The sequence below is a fragment of the Triturus cristatus genome, chromosome 4_2 (genome assembly GCF_964204655.1).
Source record: "Triturus cristatus chromosome 4_2, aTriCri1.1, whole genome shotgun sequence".
Classification (NCBI taxonomy): Eukaryota; Metazoa; Chordata; class Amphibia; order Caudata; family Salamandridae; genus Triturus; species Triturus cristatus.
In genome coordinates, this window is record NC_140586.1 from 733525199 (window position 1) to 733543637 (window position 18439).

Sequence of the window (18439 nt, forward strand, 5' to 3'; positions counted from 1 at the left end):
CAGTATGTCGAGCATGTGTCCTACCGTGTACATCTTTAAGGTGTCTCAACATGGTGTGATTCCCGAAGGAATACTTCTTGTTGGGATTCCCTCTTGAAAGTACACGGCCACAAAGCTTACAAGTCACTAAGGGTGCATTTACCTTTTTCTTGTCCTCTGGAAAAGAAAAATACTCCCATATGAAAGAGGTCTTTTGTTTCCTCCTTCTCTGCCTCAAGGTAGTGCTGCTAGGCTCACTCTCAGAAGAGCTCTGCTGTTCTGCCATCGTATCACAAAGACAACCCAGCTCCTTCTCCTAAGGGATCACAAGCAGAAATGAGGGGAATGGGTGTGGTGTAGGAGAGTTCTAGAACTGAAAGTAGTAAAAACCAATCAAAAGTGTTGTTTCTTGATCACATGACCCAACGTGCGCGTACGTTACGCTTACGGTGCGCTTACGGCAAAAGTGCGCATGCGCGTATAAAAGATACGCGCATGCGCAAAACAGGCACGCCCCTTCACTTCCGCGCAACATCCGCGTGCAGCGTACGCGTTACGCGCTGCGTACGCGTGACGCAAGTCTACGCAAATTGCGTAAATGAACGCAAACAGCGTAGAAATCTAACGTAATAAAAGCAAGCCGTGCGCTTACCGTACGCGCACGTTAAAAAAATACTAAAAAAAAAAAAAAAAAGGGGAATTTAAAAAACACTATGTTATACTAATAAATCTTACCAGTTTAGTTTAAAAAAAAAGGTAAAAATAAAAAATATATTGTAGAATTTTTAAAATTTAACCATAGTCTTTAAAAAAATGATAGAAAATTAAAAAAAAATATGTATAAAACATTGCAAAAAAAAAAAAAAAAAAAGGTAAATATAAGAATTAGCATTTAAAAAACCTTGCAAATTCACTGAAAAAACCATGGGTTTCACACACGTTATAGTTAGGAATTAGCATTTAAAAAAACCTTAGAAATTCAATGAAAAAACCAAAGGTTTCACACATGTTATAGTTAGCTGGACATTTCACTCGTAAAAAACCAATGAAATTCCCCCGTTATAGTTAGTTCAGCTAACTATAACTCGCGCACCCGCAATGCACTACTGATGACGTCACATATTACATCACTCATGACATGGTCACTGACATCACTCATGACATCACTGATGACATCTCAAATGACATCACTGATGACATCATCCTTGTGATAGAGTGGCAGACCTCCTCTTCCCCTAATATTACCTTTGAAACACACATTCAAAAATAGAGACTAAAATTTTCAAAACAATGGACATACCAATACCAGTTACAACCACCTCTTCAGTAATTCTAAGAACCACATACACATCCACTCATTCACCAACAGTCCTATACAGTCACTCATACATGTACTCACTCATCATATGTACTCATACACCTATACATCCTGTTACACAACGCCACTCATCCATAGAGTTACTCACCCACATAGTCACTCATGCTAATACAGAATCAAACATCTGTTTACCTGCATATACAGTTATACACACACCACCACACTTACTTCTACAGAAACTTACACATACTTAGTCTTTTTAACAATCACTTATAGAAACACATACTTATTCATACAGGAACTCTTTCAATCTCTCACTCTCACATATACTCACTTATATACACCAATAGTCACATATACTAGTTTAAAAGATATGTAGTTACTCATAAAGACACTATTGAGACAGTCATTCACTCACTAACACACCCATACACACACTCATCCACCCATACAATCCTGCACACATGCTGTCTTCAACACATACAAAGAGTGAATCACTCATTCATGCACCTATGCACTACGTAATACCCCCCACCAAACCATGCAGACACTCAGACTGATACTCAAAAAAACAACCAATAACCTATATAGACACCCATGAAGCTACTCACCAAACCATGCAGCCACTTATACACAAAGTGAGAGACTGATACAGATATTTACATATTTAAACATTACTCAGTAAGCCATGTATTCACTATGATACACTTAATCAGTCAGTTACACTATCAATTTTTCAAAAACAAATCATCCATTTAGACACTTATATACCCATTTATTCTTCCATTGACCTTGAGATATACATATATAAAACATATTTAATTTTTAGAAAAACACACATTCACTGGATGTAATATTAGGGGAAGAGGAGGTCTGCCACTCTATCACAAGGATGATGTCATCAGTGATGTCATTTGAGATGTCATCAGTGATGTCATGAGTGATGTCAGTGACCATGTCATGAGTGATGTAATATGTGACGTCATCAGTAGTGCATTGCGGGTGCGCGAGTTATAGTTAGCTGAACTAACTATAACGGGGGAATTTCATTGGTTTTTTACGAGTGAAATGTCCAGCTAACTATAACATGTGTGAAACCTTTGGTTTTTTCATTGAATTTCTAAGGTTTTTTAAATGCTAATTCCTAACTATAACGTGTGTGAAACCCATGTTTTTTTCAGTGAATATATATATATATATATATATATATATGTGGTAGAAAGAATCCCGACACTGTCAGCTCCACTCCTCTCGGGGTCGGTGCGAGTTCCCGGGTTCGGGTCCCGGTAAATACTGATGAAAATTCCACCGCAATTGATCAAAGGAACACTCGCACTCCAAGGTCCGGTATTTCAATAAAGTTTTATTGGCAACGCGTTTCGAGCAGACGCTCTTCTTCACTGGCCACAAAAAGTATAACACTCGTCCTCCATTTAAAACATGAATAAACATAGAAAATGGACCAAGTGTGGCTCGCTATTCGAGCAGTGTAATAGACAGAAGACTTCAAAGCCCTCAAAATGAGGAAGAACGAAATCCTTAAAGTTTACAAACGCAAGTGCGTAAACAAAAGAGTGTAAATGATAACAAAAAAGCCAAGTGGCTCTAAACTAGGAGAGATAACAAATATACTCTTCACAGGCAATTATTTCCATATGAACACTCTGGTAAACACTGGTCATGTGACCATTGAACACATGGTCCCATCAAATAAAAGTTTTTTGTGAGTAAAAAACAAAATCACTAAACAATTGTTTACTATGAGAAAATGAATGTAGCAGCCCATTTTGAGGGCTTTGAAGTCTTCTGTCTATTACACTGCTCGAATAGCGAGCCACACTTGGTCCATTTTCTATGTTTATTCATGTTTTAAATGGAGGACGAGTGTTATACTTTTTGTGGCCAGTGAAGAAGAGCGTCTGCTCGAAACGCGTTGCCAATAAAACTTTATTGAAATACCGGACCTTGGAGTGCGAGTGTTCCTTTGATCAATTGCGGTGGAATTTTCATCAATATATATATATATATATATATATATATATCCTCAAAGAAAAAGCCCCTTCCGGACAGCTGGCACCCATGGAAAGTGGCGTACACGCCAGCGGAGCGTGCTGGCAATCCTCTGTGCAAAAGACCGAAATAAGTGCGCTCTCAGTCCAAAAACCACGCTCTCTCAGATATGATGTGACTAAGTTTTATTACACAAGTATTATATATACACACACATACATACACACATCAGAGCAAAGGTACAACCAGTAATGTAGTTGTGAGCACCCACAAGTACAAGTGATGAATACATATAAAAAAAAATATAATACTACACAAGCACAGAAAAAACACACATAGTGAGTCACAAGACACTAATCACAACAATCACAAATCATCAGAAAAACAGTATGCAACATAGGACAAAATAATAATTACACACCATAAACACATCACAATACACAGAATTAAATACTCAATATCTGGATGTTGATAACATTATAATGTGTACATTCTAATTGACAGAAAAAAAGCTGACGCTCGTTTCGGAAGTTGGCCGAAGATGTTCACAACCTGCTAAAGTCTGTGTTGAGCTAAAGTCTGTGCTAGAGTATGCAAAGTCCAGGTAAATCTTGTTGGGAGCCCCAGTTTACGTAATATGAGCAATAGAAACTTTCATTGGCGTTAATTGTACCCCTATTTTTTAATCCATTGAAATGAGTCCCTCCAATTGGTTACATCAATCATAAAATTAATTATTTTATATGAAATGTTATAATCAAAGATGTATTAATTACTTTTTTTTTTTTACTTGATTTTTATTTGGCACAGTCAAACAATTAAAAAGAGAATACCATTGTGACACGGGTACAATGCCACTGCAATCACTGCACTCTAGAATCTCGCCCCATGTGCTTTGCTGGGCATTGGGCTGGCATTGTATTTTTGTCCATAACTTTGCTTGGAGTGGTCCTAAGAGGATGAGACCACCACCGAATCGTTCAGCATGATATGCTCTTTGTGTTCAAGGCATCTGCTTGGTCCTCCCCCTAGGTTGGGGGGACCCCAAAATCATCACCTCTCTCATTGCCAGATATTTTTCAAAGTTCACTTTTGTGAATTGGTTATATGCTTTTTAGCATGTAAAGGTAAAGTTGTTTTATCAAAGGTTTGTGGGTGCAATAGCTAACTCCTCTACGTGGCGGAGTCAGAGTTTTTGCATGAATTCCGTGTAGTTAACAAATCTCCGCAACGGAGCAGAGTTCATTGCCCAGGTTTAGCCTGAGTGCCATTCCTTCAGTGAGTGAACCGGACCTTGCATCCAATGCATTGCCACCCTGCAGCATGCTAGAAGTAAACCCAAGGCTACCAGGTGCCAATAATTATTTGGGGCTTGTATCATGGCCCAACAGGGCATCATTGGAGTGATTGTCAACGACTCCCCAGTGATCTCCTGCTAAACCTGAAATATAGCAAGCCAAAAGTGGTGTACTTCAATGCTGTACCACGCTACATGTGCGAAATCTGCGCCATCTAGATTTATTCAATACTTAAGTTCCTTCTTTTCCCTTAGGGTGACCATTGTGAGGGATTATATACCTGAAATATAAAATTGATTCCGGTGGCAGGGTTCAGACATTTAATGTTTAGATTAAATATCAGTAAACTTCATTACTCCGATTCCACATTCCTTATCCCATTACTTTACATTCTGCAGTTGTGAGACCCTGCCTCACTCAACACACTCCTCTTATGCGACTTTCTATGCTTTCTATCCCAAAGCTACATCCCCTTTAACTATTAAACGTGGAAATACCACCTCTAGGGCGCCCTGATTTTATTTTGTGCACACTGGAAAGTGACTCCTAAATTTTAGCACAGTGTGTTTTTCCTTTCGTTTCTTTGTTCATGGTCCATTGGCTCATATTCTGCCTTAAGCTCAACACGGACAAGATGTAAGTCCTCATCTTTGGGAGCAACACCTTGCCATGGAATGACGCATGTTGGCCTGCTGACCTCCACCCATCCCCCGCCCCGACAGACCACGCTTGCATCCTCTGCATTATCTTGGACAGCAAGAAGTCTGTGAAGACATGGGTATACACAGTCTCATTCACCTGCTTCCACACCCTATGCATGCTCTGCAAGAGCTTCAGGTGGCTCATAGTCAGCACCAGGAGGACCACTAGGCACAGGCCCTCATCACCAGCAGGCTGGACTACAGGAACACACTTTCCGTGGGAATCGCTGCATGCCTCCTGAAGAGACTACAGACTATACAAAACTCAGCTGTAAGACTCATCCTCGACCTCGTCAGACGGGCCCACATCACACCCCAACTCAAGAAGCTACAGTGGCTCCCGATCCAGAGGAGATGCCATTTCAAGATGTTGACCCAAGCATACAAAGCCCTGCACAATGAAGGACCAGCATACATCAACAAATGCCTGACCCTCCACTAACCTACCAGACATCTACGATCCTACTCCCTCTTCCTTGCAGACACCCCCGGATCCACCAAGGCAACAGCAGAGGAAACTCCTCACACCTGACGGCCAAAGCTTGTAATGACCTTCCCCCTGCACCTCAAGACCTCCATCGCTCCAGCAATTTGGGAAAGGACTCCGGACCTGGCTGTTCGAATGAACAGATCACCACTAAACAGTTAGCAACTCCATCGCCTTGAGACCCTCACAGGTGATTTGCCGCACTTTATAAATCCTTGATTGATTGATGTTCTTGTTTATTTTTCCCTGTATTGGAGTGCCTAGGCCCACACTACAACAGACTATTTATTTTTTGGGGAGTGGTGCCACAGCTGTGGCATTAGCTATTAGAAGCAAAAGGAGCTGCCATCTCAAGAAGTTACATATAAGAACCAATCAATAAGAATAAATAATGATTTTGTGCTGAATTGGAGAGGGTACAGTCCCACTGACATGACATCCTTTCAACATTGGAATCTTTTGAAAGTATTTCCAAAAGCCAGCGACGGCTACTGCCAATAAGACCTGAAGGGGCTGCGCGGAGAATAAAAAAAAAAAAAAAAAAAAAATTAAAAACACACTTACCTTTCGCTGCTGGCCACCACGATCTTCTGCTCCCGTGCCGCTCCGTGCTGCTCCTAGCAATCCAATACCCAGGAGCACAGGCTCCCAGACTCCCCACACAATCCCAACACTGCTCTCAAGCTATTACTCCCAGCATGAGAGCAGCGCTGGGATTGGGCGGACCGGGCCAGTCTTGCGCTCCAGCAGGGACTAGGAGCCTGTGCCCTGAGTCCTGGGGATATCTCCAAGGAACAGCCTGAAGATATCCAAGTGCACGCGTCGGTGTGGCCGGCCGCGGACAGCTGGCCAAACCAACATGCGCTCTTACAGTGCCTACTACCACTCCCCCCTGCTGCTGACGCGACTTGGCCCTGCCCACACTAGACTCGCGGGATTGGAAGTCAAAACTAAAATGACAATAAAATAGTTCTGTCATTTCATTTTTCTTCTGCCTTCTGTGTTTCAGCAGTGGGGCGTCGCTCCTCCGCCATAGCAGAGGAGCCGCCCCTGCAAAGCCAGTAAGGGTTTTATGAATCTGGCTTATACTCTACATAAAAAGCAGCACCACAGAACAACGGCTGAATGTTTAGGAAAAGGAGGATACTGTGCATTCGAGCTGTGATCCACACATTAGGCCCAGCAGAGCAATGGACTTTTAGCCCACCCATTTCTTACCATTGACTGGCTTTGGCTTCACTTTATTTTTCTTGCTTCTCATTGGTCAGCGTGCATGGGTTTTACTTCCTCTTCATGCGTTTCTCTCTTCAGTGGAGCATAGAGTAAGTACTGATTCATTGCTGCGTTGAACCCCAGGTCAGACATATAATAGCACTGACGTGGGATTAGGTGACGTGGCACGTCACTGAATCTCGTCGTGGGTGTTTACCTTTGTTCTACATTCTTATCCTCTAGCTCGCCTCCTGTGTTTATTCCGATCCACCTCTGGCACCTAAATGTTTTTTTCATAACGTGTTGCTTAGCTCAAGGAGTCATCTGATTTTCGCTCGGAATGGCTGTTTACAGGCCGCCGCGCACCTGTTGAATGGGATTTGGACCGTAACGAGCGGAAAGCTGTCTGTTCCTTTCGCATTCCCTTATAGTCTGAACATACATTAAAACTTTTGAAATCTAAAAAAAAACATCTAGGACTTTCTTCTCACACAGCGGGTTGGGAGCCCCTCAGGCCTGAGCTTTCACTAAAGAAATGTATTCTGGGATTTGTAGTCTGCAGTCTTTTTAAAAGGATTAAAACACCTGTAAACTAAATTGTCCAAAAGTATGGGTCGGGAGCTCAGTGCCCTTGGAGTGATCCGGCGGCTTTACTCACACGTGACATCGGACAGCTATGTCGCGAGGCCCTTATTTTTCGAGGGATGACGGCCAGAAATGGACACCCCTGGTGAGGCTTTGTCTCCGGCCTCCTGTGTGAGCGAGCGTGAGTCGTGTTCTGCACACGCACAACGCAGGAGTTTGAGTAATGCAACACCTGTCTATGCTGCCGCGTCAGCCTGTGAGTTGCCCTCAGGGCGCTGACTCTCACCTGTCGACGGAGCGGTAGCCAGCTGCAGAGACTGGGCAAAGCAGGTAAGATCCAGCCGGAACTTCCCTCGCGCGTTTTTAATGTCTGATGTAGGTTTCGAAGCACCGTTGACGTATCCCTTCACGTTGGCGACTTCAAGCCGCATTCTTTTCATTAAGATAGCAGTGATTTCTGGGAGTTGTAGTTTTGCTTTGCTTTCATTGATCCAACCGGACTAATGCACCATATGAATGGTTTGTAAAATAGAGGCTAGGGACTGGATGGGTAGGGAGTGTCCTGCCGACCCTGACACACCTAGCACGTGTGTCCCCGGAGTGTCGCTCAGTGCAGAAGCCACTAGAGGACGGAATCAGGGGTTGACTTACTTGTCGGCAGGTTTTATCTCGCTGCACGTATTTCAGCCCGGGACGGGATTCTGTGGACTGTAGTGGTGGAATAGGAAAACGTTTGGCCCCGGAACCCATAAATTGGTGTCAAGGTGTAGCAGAGGAAAGTGGGCGGAGTCACGAAGAGCGGAGCTTGAAAACCGGAGTCTGAGAGTTAACATACATTTATATTTTAAATCTGCTGCAAGTAAATTGGCAAGAAGGACATATGTGACCATAAATCTGTTATACATTACTTAACTGGCCACAAAGAGGCTGAATTTTTAAAATTCTTAATGGGTTAAGGCACCTATTGCAGAGATCATTGTGAGCACAGCAGTTTTGAGACGAGTATAATGGAGGTGAGACAACTCCAGTGTTTAGCACAGTTCTGTGTTTTGTCCACTCACAGTTTTGACTCATAAAGTAGCATAGAAGGTTAATGTGCCTGCTGCAAAGCACATCGTGTAACATGCAGATCACAGATTAGTATTGTATCAAGATAAGTAAGTGGGCTACTGCTTTGACACTGAGGTCATTTTATTACTCCAGTTTATATGTTGCAAGCCTAATATAGCACAGTGATCTATTCACCGGCATCAAGGAGCTACATGCAAACTGTAAGCCATGGGTTTTGTTCCTTATTGATATTTCCTCAATATGTTGTTATTTTGAGATTGCCAAGAAGGGGTCCTTTGAGAAGTAATAAAGTCTTGGCAGTACAAACAGCCGCAATCACTGTGTTACCTTTTAAATCCTGACTTTGTGTTTCTCTCCACCATTCACTCTTAACATTTGACATCTGGAAGTACGGCTGCTATGCGATTACTAGACCTTATAACCTCCATTGTCTTATGTAACAGTTCCTGCACAATGATTTACACACTTTTATGAATTATTGTGCCTCTGTTTGTGATGTAAAGTGCTTTGGCATCCTACACTGGGATGAGTAGCGCTATATAGGAATAAACTAAAAAAATTAGTAGGTGCCATTTTTAAATAAATATTTTTGTAATTACTCAGTTAAAAAACTTGTCTCCAATAGTTTCTCTTAAGTACTTGTGAAGTGGTAAGCTGTGCACCTTTGTTTCATTCCACTGCACAGGTGTCAGGCTCCGTATAGCCCCCAGCCAGGGTGATACTTGAACAAACGATGGACTGATGGCACTTCAAATCCGGCCTTTGTTTGGGGTCCAGCTGGATTTTAAAATAAGAAAGCCCACTAGCTGCCTGCAGGTTGCTGCTCCAAACAAATGCAGACAATGTGCATGCTCTGCCGAATTATGTCAGATGTTGGGAAATTACACCAGGACAAATTCAGCATGTTTCCCCACGTCGGCCGGATCCCAAATCCGACCCAGAAATAACATTCGCAGGTTGCAGCATTGCCGTCCAGCAGGACACAAGTGGACAGTGGGATGTGTACGTACCCTACGCATAAGCCATATCTGCTTCCGGGTTGGAGATAAATCTATTCCCTGCATGTGGGACGGCCAAACTGTGAGGTTATCACAGCCCGCTCCTTTACCCTGCTAGATTTCGACCGGTCAAACCTAACAAAATGTGCTGGTGTAAAGTGTGTGATAAAAATGCGAACTATGCAGATTTCGGTACAACAAATACTGAATCTGCATATCATGAGTTGTTTTACCTTCAAAAACTTGCATCAGGAGTTATTTATCCCCCGCAGCTGTTTGGGATGTATTTGGTGCAATAAATACCATGCTCAGGCCACAGAGAGGAAGCCATCCTCATAGCTGCTAAACAGACCCATGGCCTATGAGACACTTTTAGCCTGGCCTGGTTTCTTTATCCAAAAGTAAATTGCACCCGGGGGACTCTGGATCCCATAGTTGAAATGTTAACCAGCATTTACAAAGGCAATAGGCCCTAACAGTACAAGAGCTCTTCGCTTTGTCCGTGTGTTTTAGCCATGTTGTATAGCAGAATGGCTGAAAATAAATTTAAAAAAGTGCCTTGACAAGCCCAGCGCCGACCCCATCATAGCGTTTTTCTGTTTGTTTACTTTGTCATGCTGCACAGCACAGACGCTACTATACAACATGACTAAAACACATTGACAAGGCCAACAGCTCTCGCATAGGCGAGGCCTATTGGCTTTGCCAATGCTTGTTTTTCTTGAATAGTACTTTCTTCATCCGTCCTTACTTTATGTGATCCTTCCATTCTTTATATTTGTAATTGTTCCTGGTCTGGCCCCGCACCCTCTACTTTTGACATGTTGCAGGTTCACTCCAAGACCCTTCTCCAGTTAAGAGCCTCTAATGTGTTCTTTGCTTTGCTGTGACCTTTTTCATTTTTATGTTCCAGTTCTTCTGGGTCAGTGATGGCTCCTGTTACAAATGACAGATCATGTGACAGTGTTCTGCAGAGTGACCCCAAGCGCTCTAACAGGGTCGGCTTTAGAGCTGGCGGCGCCCAGTGCGACAATCCTTTTTTGTGCCCCAGCACCACATGACCTCCTCCTCAGATTCTCTCGGTACCACCCGACAAAAGTGCACCTCATCTCTATAATAATAAGCTACTGCTAAACACAGCGCCCCTCAGTCAGGTCGGCACCCCCTCAACAGGTCAGCGCCCAGTGCGGCCGTACCAGTCGCACTGCCCTAAAGCTGGCCGTGCGCTCTAAACCATTTAGAGAACACATTCTTTATTGATGGGCCTTGTACTCATCAAAAAGGATCATGGGTTGGTTGGTGGTGTGAGATAGAAGGAGTGAAAATAAGACGGAGAGCTGAGCTTTCATTGAACATATGCTCGAAACGATCTAGAGAATCAAGGCGACCTGGTTACCTTCCAAGCACAATGTAACAATAGCTTATGCCATGTACAAGAGGAGATACTTCACTCTTCCTGTTCCTGCTAACATCCTATCCCAAAGAGTCCTTCAAATGAAAACACGCTCTTTATGACTGCTACCCATGGATACCTCAATAGCCTATGAACTGGGGAATTTTCTACAGAAGACGTAGTAGACAGAGTTCCACTTACACTTCTTCTATAGAATACCTCTTTAAAGATAACATTTATTAGTGAACTGCACAGTCTTTTCATCACAGAATTTAAAAGAGAAATGATATCAAAATAATGTAGCGGGTGAACTAGGTAAATATTTTCTGGATGGACACATATTCTATTTCAAAGTTTCAACTTCTGGAACAGAGCATATGAAAGATTAAGGTTTTTGCATTAACAGGTACAAAGTTGCAGATAAATATTTCTTGAGTAACGTTAAAATAAGTGTTGTACACCTGGTCCTAATAAAATCATACTTGTTCTTCCATAGATGGCATCAGTGACTGACACCAGGTTTGGGCATAAAGATGCTTCAGATCAAAATTTTGACTACATGTTCAAACTGTTAATCATTGGCAACAGCAGCGTGGGAAAGACGTCCTTCCTCTTCAGATATGCTGATGACACCTTCACGCCAGCCTTCGTTAGTACTGTGGGCATTGACTTCAAAGTAAAGACTGTGTATAGGAACGATAAGAGAGTGAAGTTGCAAATCTGGGTGAGTACTACTGGGTTTGACACATATCATATAATATTAGTTTGTTTTGTATTTGTCACTTTTTCAGTTGGTGACTTACTTAGGACCGTATAGTATTGGTGCCCATGACATTGGGTACAGTGGGTTAATGTACAACATTGGCAGTAGGGTCATTTAGGTAGACTTTTGTGTTGAAATCTTGGCTGATAACGTTGACTTTGAAACCCATGTATCTGTCCTTTCAATACATTTAATGAGCAAATCATCTATTTTATTTTCACTAGGTGTTTATTTTACACACAGTGATTTGTTGTGAAAATCATGAAAGAAGTATGCTATATTATAAGAGATATTATTACTGGCAATGTAATTCAAATTTCCCCTTAGTGAAGATTCATACGCAACATTGATTTGGAATGATGTAATGTTCTCTCTAACGATCGGCAATCCACCTATTTGATGATCTTTCTTTCAATTTTTATTCATGGCAAAGTCATGAACATCAATTTTAACAGGAATATTGAGTTGACAAATAAAGGCTTCCGGGCATCATCTAGGGATATTCCACCACTATTTGAAGTACCCTTCTAATATGAGTTGGTCTCACTAGTTACACACTCTGATGACTCTTTGCGCAATCATGGATGATAGTTATTGATATGCACAAACTTTGACATTGTCTTACTAATATTGAGGGTATCAGCATTCCCAGAGCCCACTCTAACTTGAAGGGATCATGCTGTTAGACATATGGATGTCATATTTTTAAACTTGAATCAGACGCGTATCTAAGAGTTCCAGTGAATAAATGTAATGCTAAGCTTGGGTTTGTTTTGGGTATTAATTCTTGGCATGTGGTTTACGGAAGACAAGAACTTGGTATTTATATCCAGAAGAAGAATATTTGTGTAATCTGTCTTTAATTATCCAAACTTCATCTGCCCACGCAGTAACCACATATTTGTCTCTTGTCTGAGTAAGAAGTTATTTTAAAAACTATTCACCCACAATCAACTAGACCAGAGTATTGGTGATAGATGTTGGTCCTCCTTTTTTGGTTGTAACTGTTTGAAATGTTTAGCGTGTTATGACCCACTATTTATCAGATTTATTTTATAAATGTCTAATTCAGTTTAATGGAACGATGTACTTAGAGTTTTGCTAAAAGTCTCTTTTTTTGTACTGTGATTGTTGCACGGTGCGTTACCACTGAAGTTATATCAATTGCACTGAAAGGCACTTTGAAGCAGTTTTTAACCCATCTTATTAGGTAAGAGTCCTAATGGGTACTGATAAGGGAAGGACATTTGCTTCTTGGCAAAGGACTGTTAGGACCAGAAGATGTGTCTTTCTTAGACATTGATAAGGTTATGTGTGTCTACAAACATAATAGTTTACAAAAGAGTGACAGATCATTTTTGGTTGCAGACATAAAGACTATAGAGCAACGCACTTACCGTAGCCTTTGTGACTATAGACTTACATTTGTTAGACATTCATCTCTAAGGGTTAAGGCAGAAGAAGAGATGATTAGGAGAATTGGCCACTCGCTTCAATTTGTTTCACGTCCGTTGCTGTCCTCATCACGCTACTGGAGTAGCACAACGATTCCACTTTGCACCGGAGGAGCCGCTGGGACGCCGGCACCAACTGCCCAGCAGCCGAGGAGGGTGAGGCGCAGGCCCCGGGACTGCGAGGACCAGCATTCCACAGCTTTAGCTGGTCCTCTTCCCGTGTGAGCCGCGCCCCCTCACAGCGCCACGCCCCCAGCCAAGCCCTACAACAACTCGCGGCACCCGCTTCGCGGGTGCCACTCGCTTCAATTTGTTTCACGTCCGTTGCTGTCCTCATCACGCTACTGGAGTAGCACAACGATTCCACTTTGCACCGGAGGAGCCGCTGGGACGCCGGCACCAACTGCCCAGCAGCCGAGGAGGGTGAGGCGCAGGCCCCGGGACTGCGAGGACCAGCATTCCACAGCTTTAGCTGGTCCTCTTCCCGTGTGAGCCGCGCCCCCTCACAGCGCCACGCCCCCACAATCTACTACCCTTTAAAGAGCGCGCTCTGGACCGCGTAACGCGGGACGCGCGCGGGACGCAGCCCGGGGCGAAGACCGGGCAAAGAGCGTGCCGTTTAAGGCCGTTTGAGGACGGCCCTGGCCCTGAACCCCTGCCTTTTCGCCTATATTCATCACCTAACGTCTAAGGTAGGCGGAACTGTGTTCTGTATCTTCGCATATCAATACTAACGGCCGCCACCTATTACACCATTTACTGTTGACTTCGTGTTCAGATGTCGGCCATGCGCAATAGAACTAGAAGTTGTGCGAAAAAAGCTACGGTGGTAGCACAGGTGACAGGACCTATAGACCTCTTCATTTCCCGTGTAAATGAGACTATTGATCAAAGCATTGTTGTATTGGAAAAAAGAGTCTCCATGGACCTTGCAAATGCTAAGCGCTCATCCTTGGGTTCCCTTGCCAATGCCAAATCACCCGCATTGCAGCCTTCGAATGTCTGCTCCCTACCCTTAACCATACCCACTAATAGTGCTCCGATTGTACCAAATACTGTTGATTTATCGGTTGCCCTATCAGACTCGGTCCCGTCTTTTGCGGACCTGGAGGTTACACCAGACCTAGAGGCCTGTCAGTCTTCCGGTACAGCGGTTCCATGTCTGAGCGGGTCTAACGATGTGGTAACAGCTCCTGTACCTATAGCTTCTCGGGGAAGGGCCACCAGTTTCCCAAAGGCTATATCTAAGAGTAAAAGCAAAGCTAAAGTTACAGTTAGGAATCATAATTTGATTTCCCCTACCCCACAAATGACTTCAGGTATTCCTTGTTGGGTGCAAAACTTGGTAACAGATTTAAAACTGGACCTCGAAGCTACAATAGCAGCACAAATCAAGCCTCTAATTTCCAAACTGGATAGGCTTACGTCTTTAATACATTCGAAATGGCCACAAAAAACGAATGGGCAAGGGCCTGATCAGCCACAAGGGAGTACAGAAGCAGCCCCTAAATGTTCACCATGTATCCAGCCCCCTAAAGATGTATTAACTAACGTTCAAGTAACTGTAGCCCCTGGGAACCCAGTTATACCTCATTTGTTGCAAACCGGGAGTAATTTTGCTCAACCCACATCTATACCCACTCCGAGGGTGGTGGGTCCCATTTCGACTTCTCAACACTGTGTTGTTGATAACAATACCACCACTACACAAGTAAAAGATGTTGTAGGGAAATCTAATACCCCTTTAGTACCTCCTCTTTCCACGAACATACCTGAAGGTCTTAAGCGAAAGCAGGCACGTTTTAGGTCAATCAATTTACCACCAGAGGTTTCCCCTTTTGTGGTCGTGTTGACAGCAGTCCCCCCGTTGAAGGAGGGAGTAAAAGAAAGTCATGTTGAGCTAAGAAACAAATGTGCTCAATGGTTCCACTTACATAAACCTCTACCCAACAGTATGAACGGTGAAATTCTGAATGTACGTAGAGGGGATTGGGTGGGCAGAAGCAAGAAAACAATAGTAGGGGATGTAATTACAGTTAATTTTAGAGATACAGGGACAGTTAGTTATATATGTAATGTTCCCAACAGTGGTCCTGCGACTCAAATTAACCCACTCCCCCTGTCTTACTTTTTACCGATGCCTTCAAGACCAAACCCTCCTTGTTCTATTTTTCAAAGTAACAGAGGATCTGTGTATTCCCCGCAACATGCTACTAAACCCTGGCAGCAACCACCATACCCTTCTTCTTTTCTTCCACATTATGTTAATTTTCACCAGCAGCCACTACATGCTCCATCTTTTCCCCAGCACCATGTTAATCCTCATTGGTCACATCCTCCCCATTTTCCACCACCCTTATTTCAGTCTGCCCATCAGTGGCAGCAACCCTTTCAGCCACTACAACTAGTTAAACCCCAGTGGCAACAAACACGGGAGAACCTGCCCCCTTCCCAAGACTCCTTGTATTCACAACTTGCTCACCCTAACAGATATGCTGTGTTGGATGAGGTAGATTGACTGATCTCTACTGAGGCTTTGGATTTAAACATCTCTTTGTCCCATTTAGATATGGCGAGTGCTTCTCCTGCTACACCTTTAATCGCACTCCCCGAATCCCCAATGGTGTCATCAGTAATACCCCTCTCGTGTTTAGAAAATAGGGATAGTTATGATGCATGTACAGATACTGCTATTTCCAGATTAAGCCCAGATATCATCTCTCGGGAAGATGGTCCTACTCTATTACGAGCAACTCAGCCAGAGCCATCTGTAGTTGGTGATTCTGGCAAACCAGCAGGACTCTCCCTTGTTTCCTGGAACATAGCTGGCCTTGCCAGTAAACTAGGTACACCCTTCTGGACCAGTTTTTTTGGGGGAGGGATTTGACCTAATTTTGTTGCAGGAAACTTGGTGTCTGGATCCTATTAACATCGAAGGGTACATATCCTACTGTCTCAGAGCCACCAAATCTAGCTCGGGTAGGGCAAAGGGGGGCCTTTTGTTGCTTATATCTACCAAGCTGTGCGATTGTACAGTTAAATACAGCACGACAGTTGGGGCTCATAGCCAAGTTATAAGGTTGGAGTGCAAGAAGAATATCGATTTAGTTGTGATAAATTTTTATAACAATCTCTTTGATGCTACTAGAGGGGATATTCTACCGCCTCTAGAAAGGGAAATAACTAAAGCCCTTGGTATTTCGAAAAGAATGGCCGAGGTTGTCTGGGCAGGGGATTTTAATCTGCAACCCTGCCATTTGTCCTACGGGAACATCTGTGGTTTTGGTGCAGCAATGAGTAGTCACTGGGGGGGTCTGGGTGTGAGGGAGGATTCTCCTCACTTCCAACATTGCAGTTATGGTTCCACATTAAATAATATGCTAGTCACACTAGACATGACCCTGTTAAATTGTAACACAAACAATCAGGCAAATATATGCCCTACATTTACAGGCAGAGATGCAGGATCATTTATAGATCATATTCTGTTGTCTAGCAGTGGAGGTTTTACCGATCTGCATGTAAATGAAGAAAGTCTCAGTGACCATAATAGCCTTCGTGTTACCCTTTTGAGGCATGGTACCTCGACGGTTTCAGGTGGGAAATGTTCTACTGACTTAGTACCTATTAGACCGAAGGGTCTAAGGATCAAATGGACTGGACTAAATTCCAAGGTTAAGCAGAAGGAGGTTCTCACCAGATGTAAGAACCAAATTAGTTCCTGTTTGGAGGATGATTGTGACTTAGGTTGTTTATTAGTTCACTTTGTCTCCATGAATAGTATTATTGATGGTATTTTTACTAAGGCCTCGCTATCCAATAGCGGTCCGAAGCAGGGGTGGTTCGATAAGACCTGTATAGTCGCCCTCCGTGATTTAAAGAATGCCTTAGGCACTAATCCACGCGTTAAGACGGACATACAATTTTTTAGGGCAAGATATAAAATAGCAATTAATACCAGGAAAAGGGTATTACAGACCGAGGCATGGGATAAGTTGAAGGAAGCAGCCGAGACCAAAAACTGCAAACTGTACTGGGAAACCATTAACAGCCCGTTTCTCAATAAGGAAGATGTTCCAGAATTAACATCTTATGTGGCATGTAGCGATTGGGTCAGTCACTTTTCCAAAATCTTTAATCCAGAAGGGTTACCTCTTGAGCCAATGTTACCTGAGTCTATCTCATGGCTACCCCTCTCGTTGGGAATTACATTAGAAGAAAGCCATGAAGCAATTTCTTTAAGCAAAGGAGGTAAGGCCCCTGGCCCCGATGGGGTCCCGCTGGATTTATACAAAGATGAACCAGCTTTATGGGCTCCCATCCTGGCGAGGATATTTAATTGTGCGGCAGAAACTAATCCCCCGCCCACTTGGGGTCAATCAGTCATTATTCCTTTACATAAGAAAGGTGACAAATCAGAGGCCTCTAACTATCGTCCAATTTCATTATTGGACGCCTCTGTGAAGGTGATGAGTAGGATTTTGCTCAAGAGGCTGGAAGATTGGGCAGCTGATTTTAACATTTTAACTAGAGTCCAATATGGCTTTCGGAAAGGCCTGGGCACATTGGACCAATGTGTAAATTTGGACCTTTTACTTAATAAATATACTGTGGCTAAAAATGGCAACCTTTTTTTATGTTTTGCTGATTTGAGCAGTGCTTTTGATTTGGTTAACCACACTATTCTTTGGGAGGTTTTGCTAGACGCAGGGGCTCCGAGGGAAATAGTCAATTTTTTAGCTAGACTTTACGAAAAACTTTCTTGCAAGGTCCGCTATGGCACCCTTGGCGAATGTACCCCGTTTTTTAAAGTGTCTCGGGGCATACGCCAGGGATGCGTTTTGGCCCCGTTGCTATTTTCCCTCTTTATTAATGACGTCGACCGTTCTCTGGTTGACATCCCAGCAGATGCCCCCTTGATTGGTGGTAAACCTGTTCCGCTGTTACTTTACGCGGACGACGCTGTTCTCATATCCCGTACACAGTTGGGCCTTCAGCGCCTAATCGATAATTTTATGCATTTTATTCAAGTTAGGCGGCTACGCGTGAATAAAACTAAGACGTATGTTATGTCATGCGGTCGGGCAGCTAAGCAGGTAAAGCATACCTTTTTTCTGGATAAGGAAAAGTTGACTCCTGTCAAGTCCTTTTGTTATCTAGGAATTACATT

The 18439-nt window shown here is 43.2% G+C and overlaps 1 protein-coding gene across 4 annotated transcripts in view; it reads left to right on the forward strand.

Moving 5' to 3' along the window:
- The window catches only part of RAB3B (RAB3B, member RAS oncogene family), an 862180-nt gene that overhangs the window by 170765 nt on the left and 672976 nt on the right, over positions 1-18439 (forward strand). Inside the window, exons 1-2 of one of the 4 annotated variants that reach the window (XM_085602629.1) lie at positions 6967-7115; positions 11549-11776. In XM_085602629.1, coding sequence (XP_085458755.1) covers positions 11549-11776 — 228 coding nt within the window. In that variant the 5' untranslated portion in view covers positions 6967-7115. Of the gene's footprint in view, positions 1-6966; positions 7116-7612; positions 7921-8232; positions 8604-11548; positions 11777-18439 lie in introns of those variants that run through there. The other 3 variants (XM_085602628.1, XM_085602626.1, XM_085602627.1) reach the window with 3 other exon arrangements.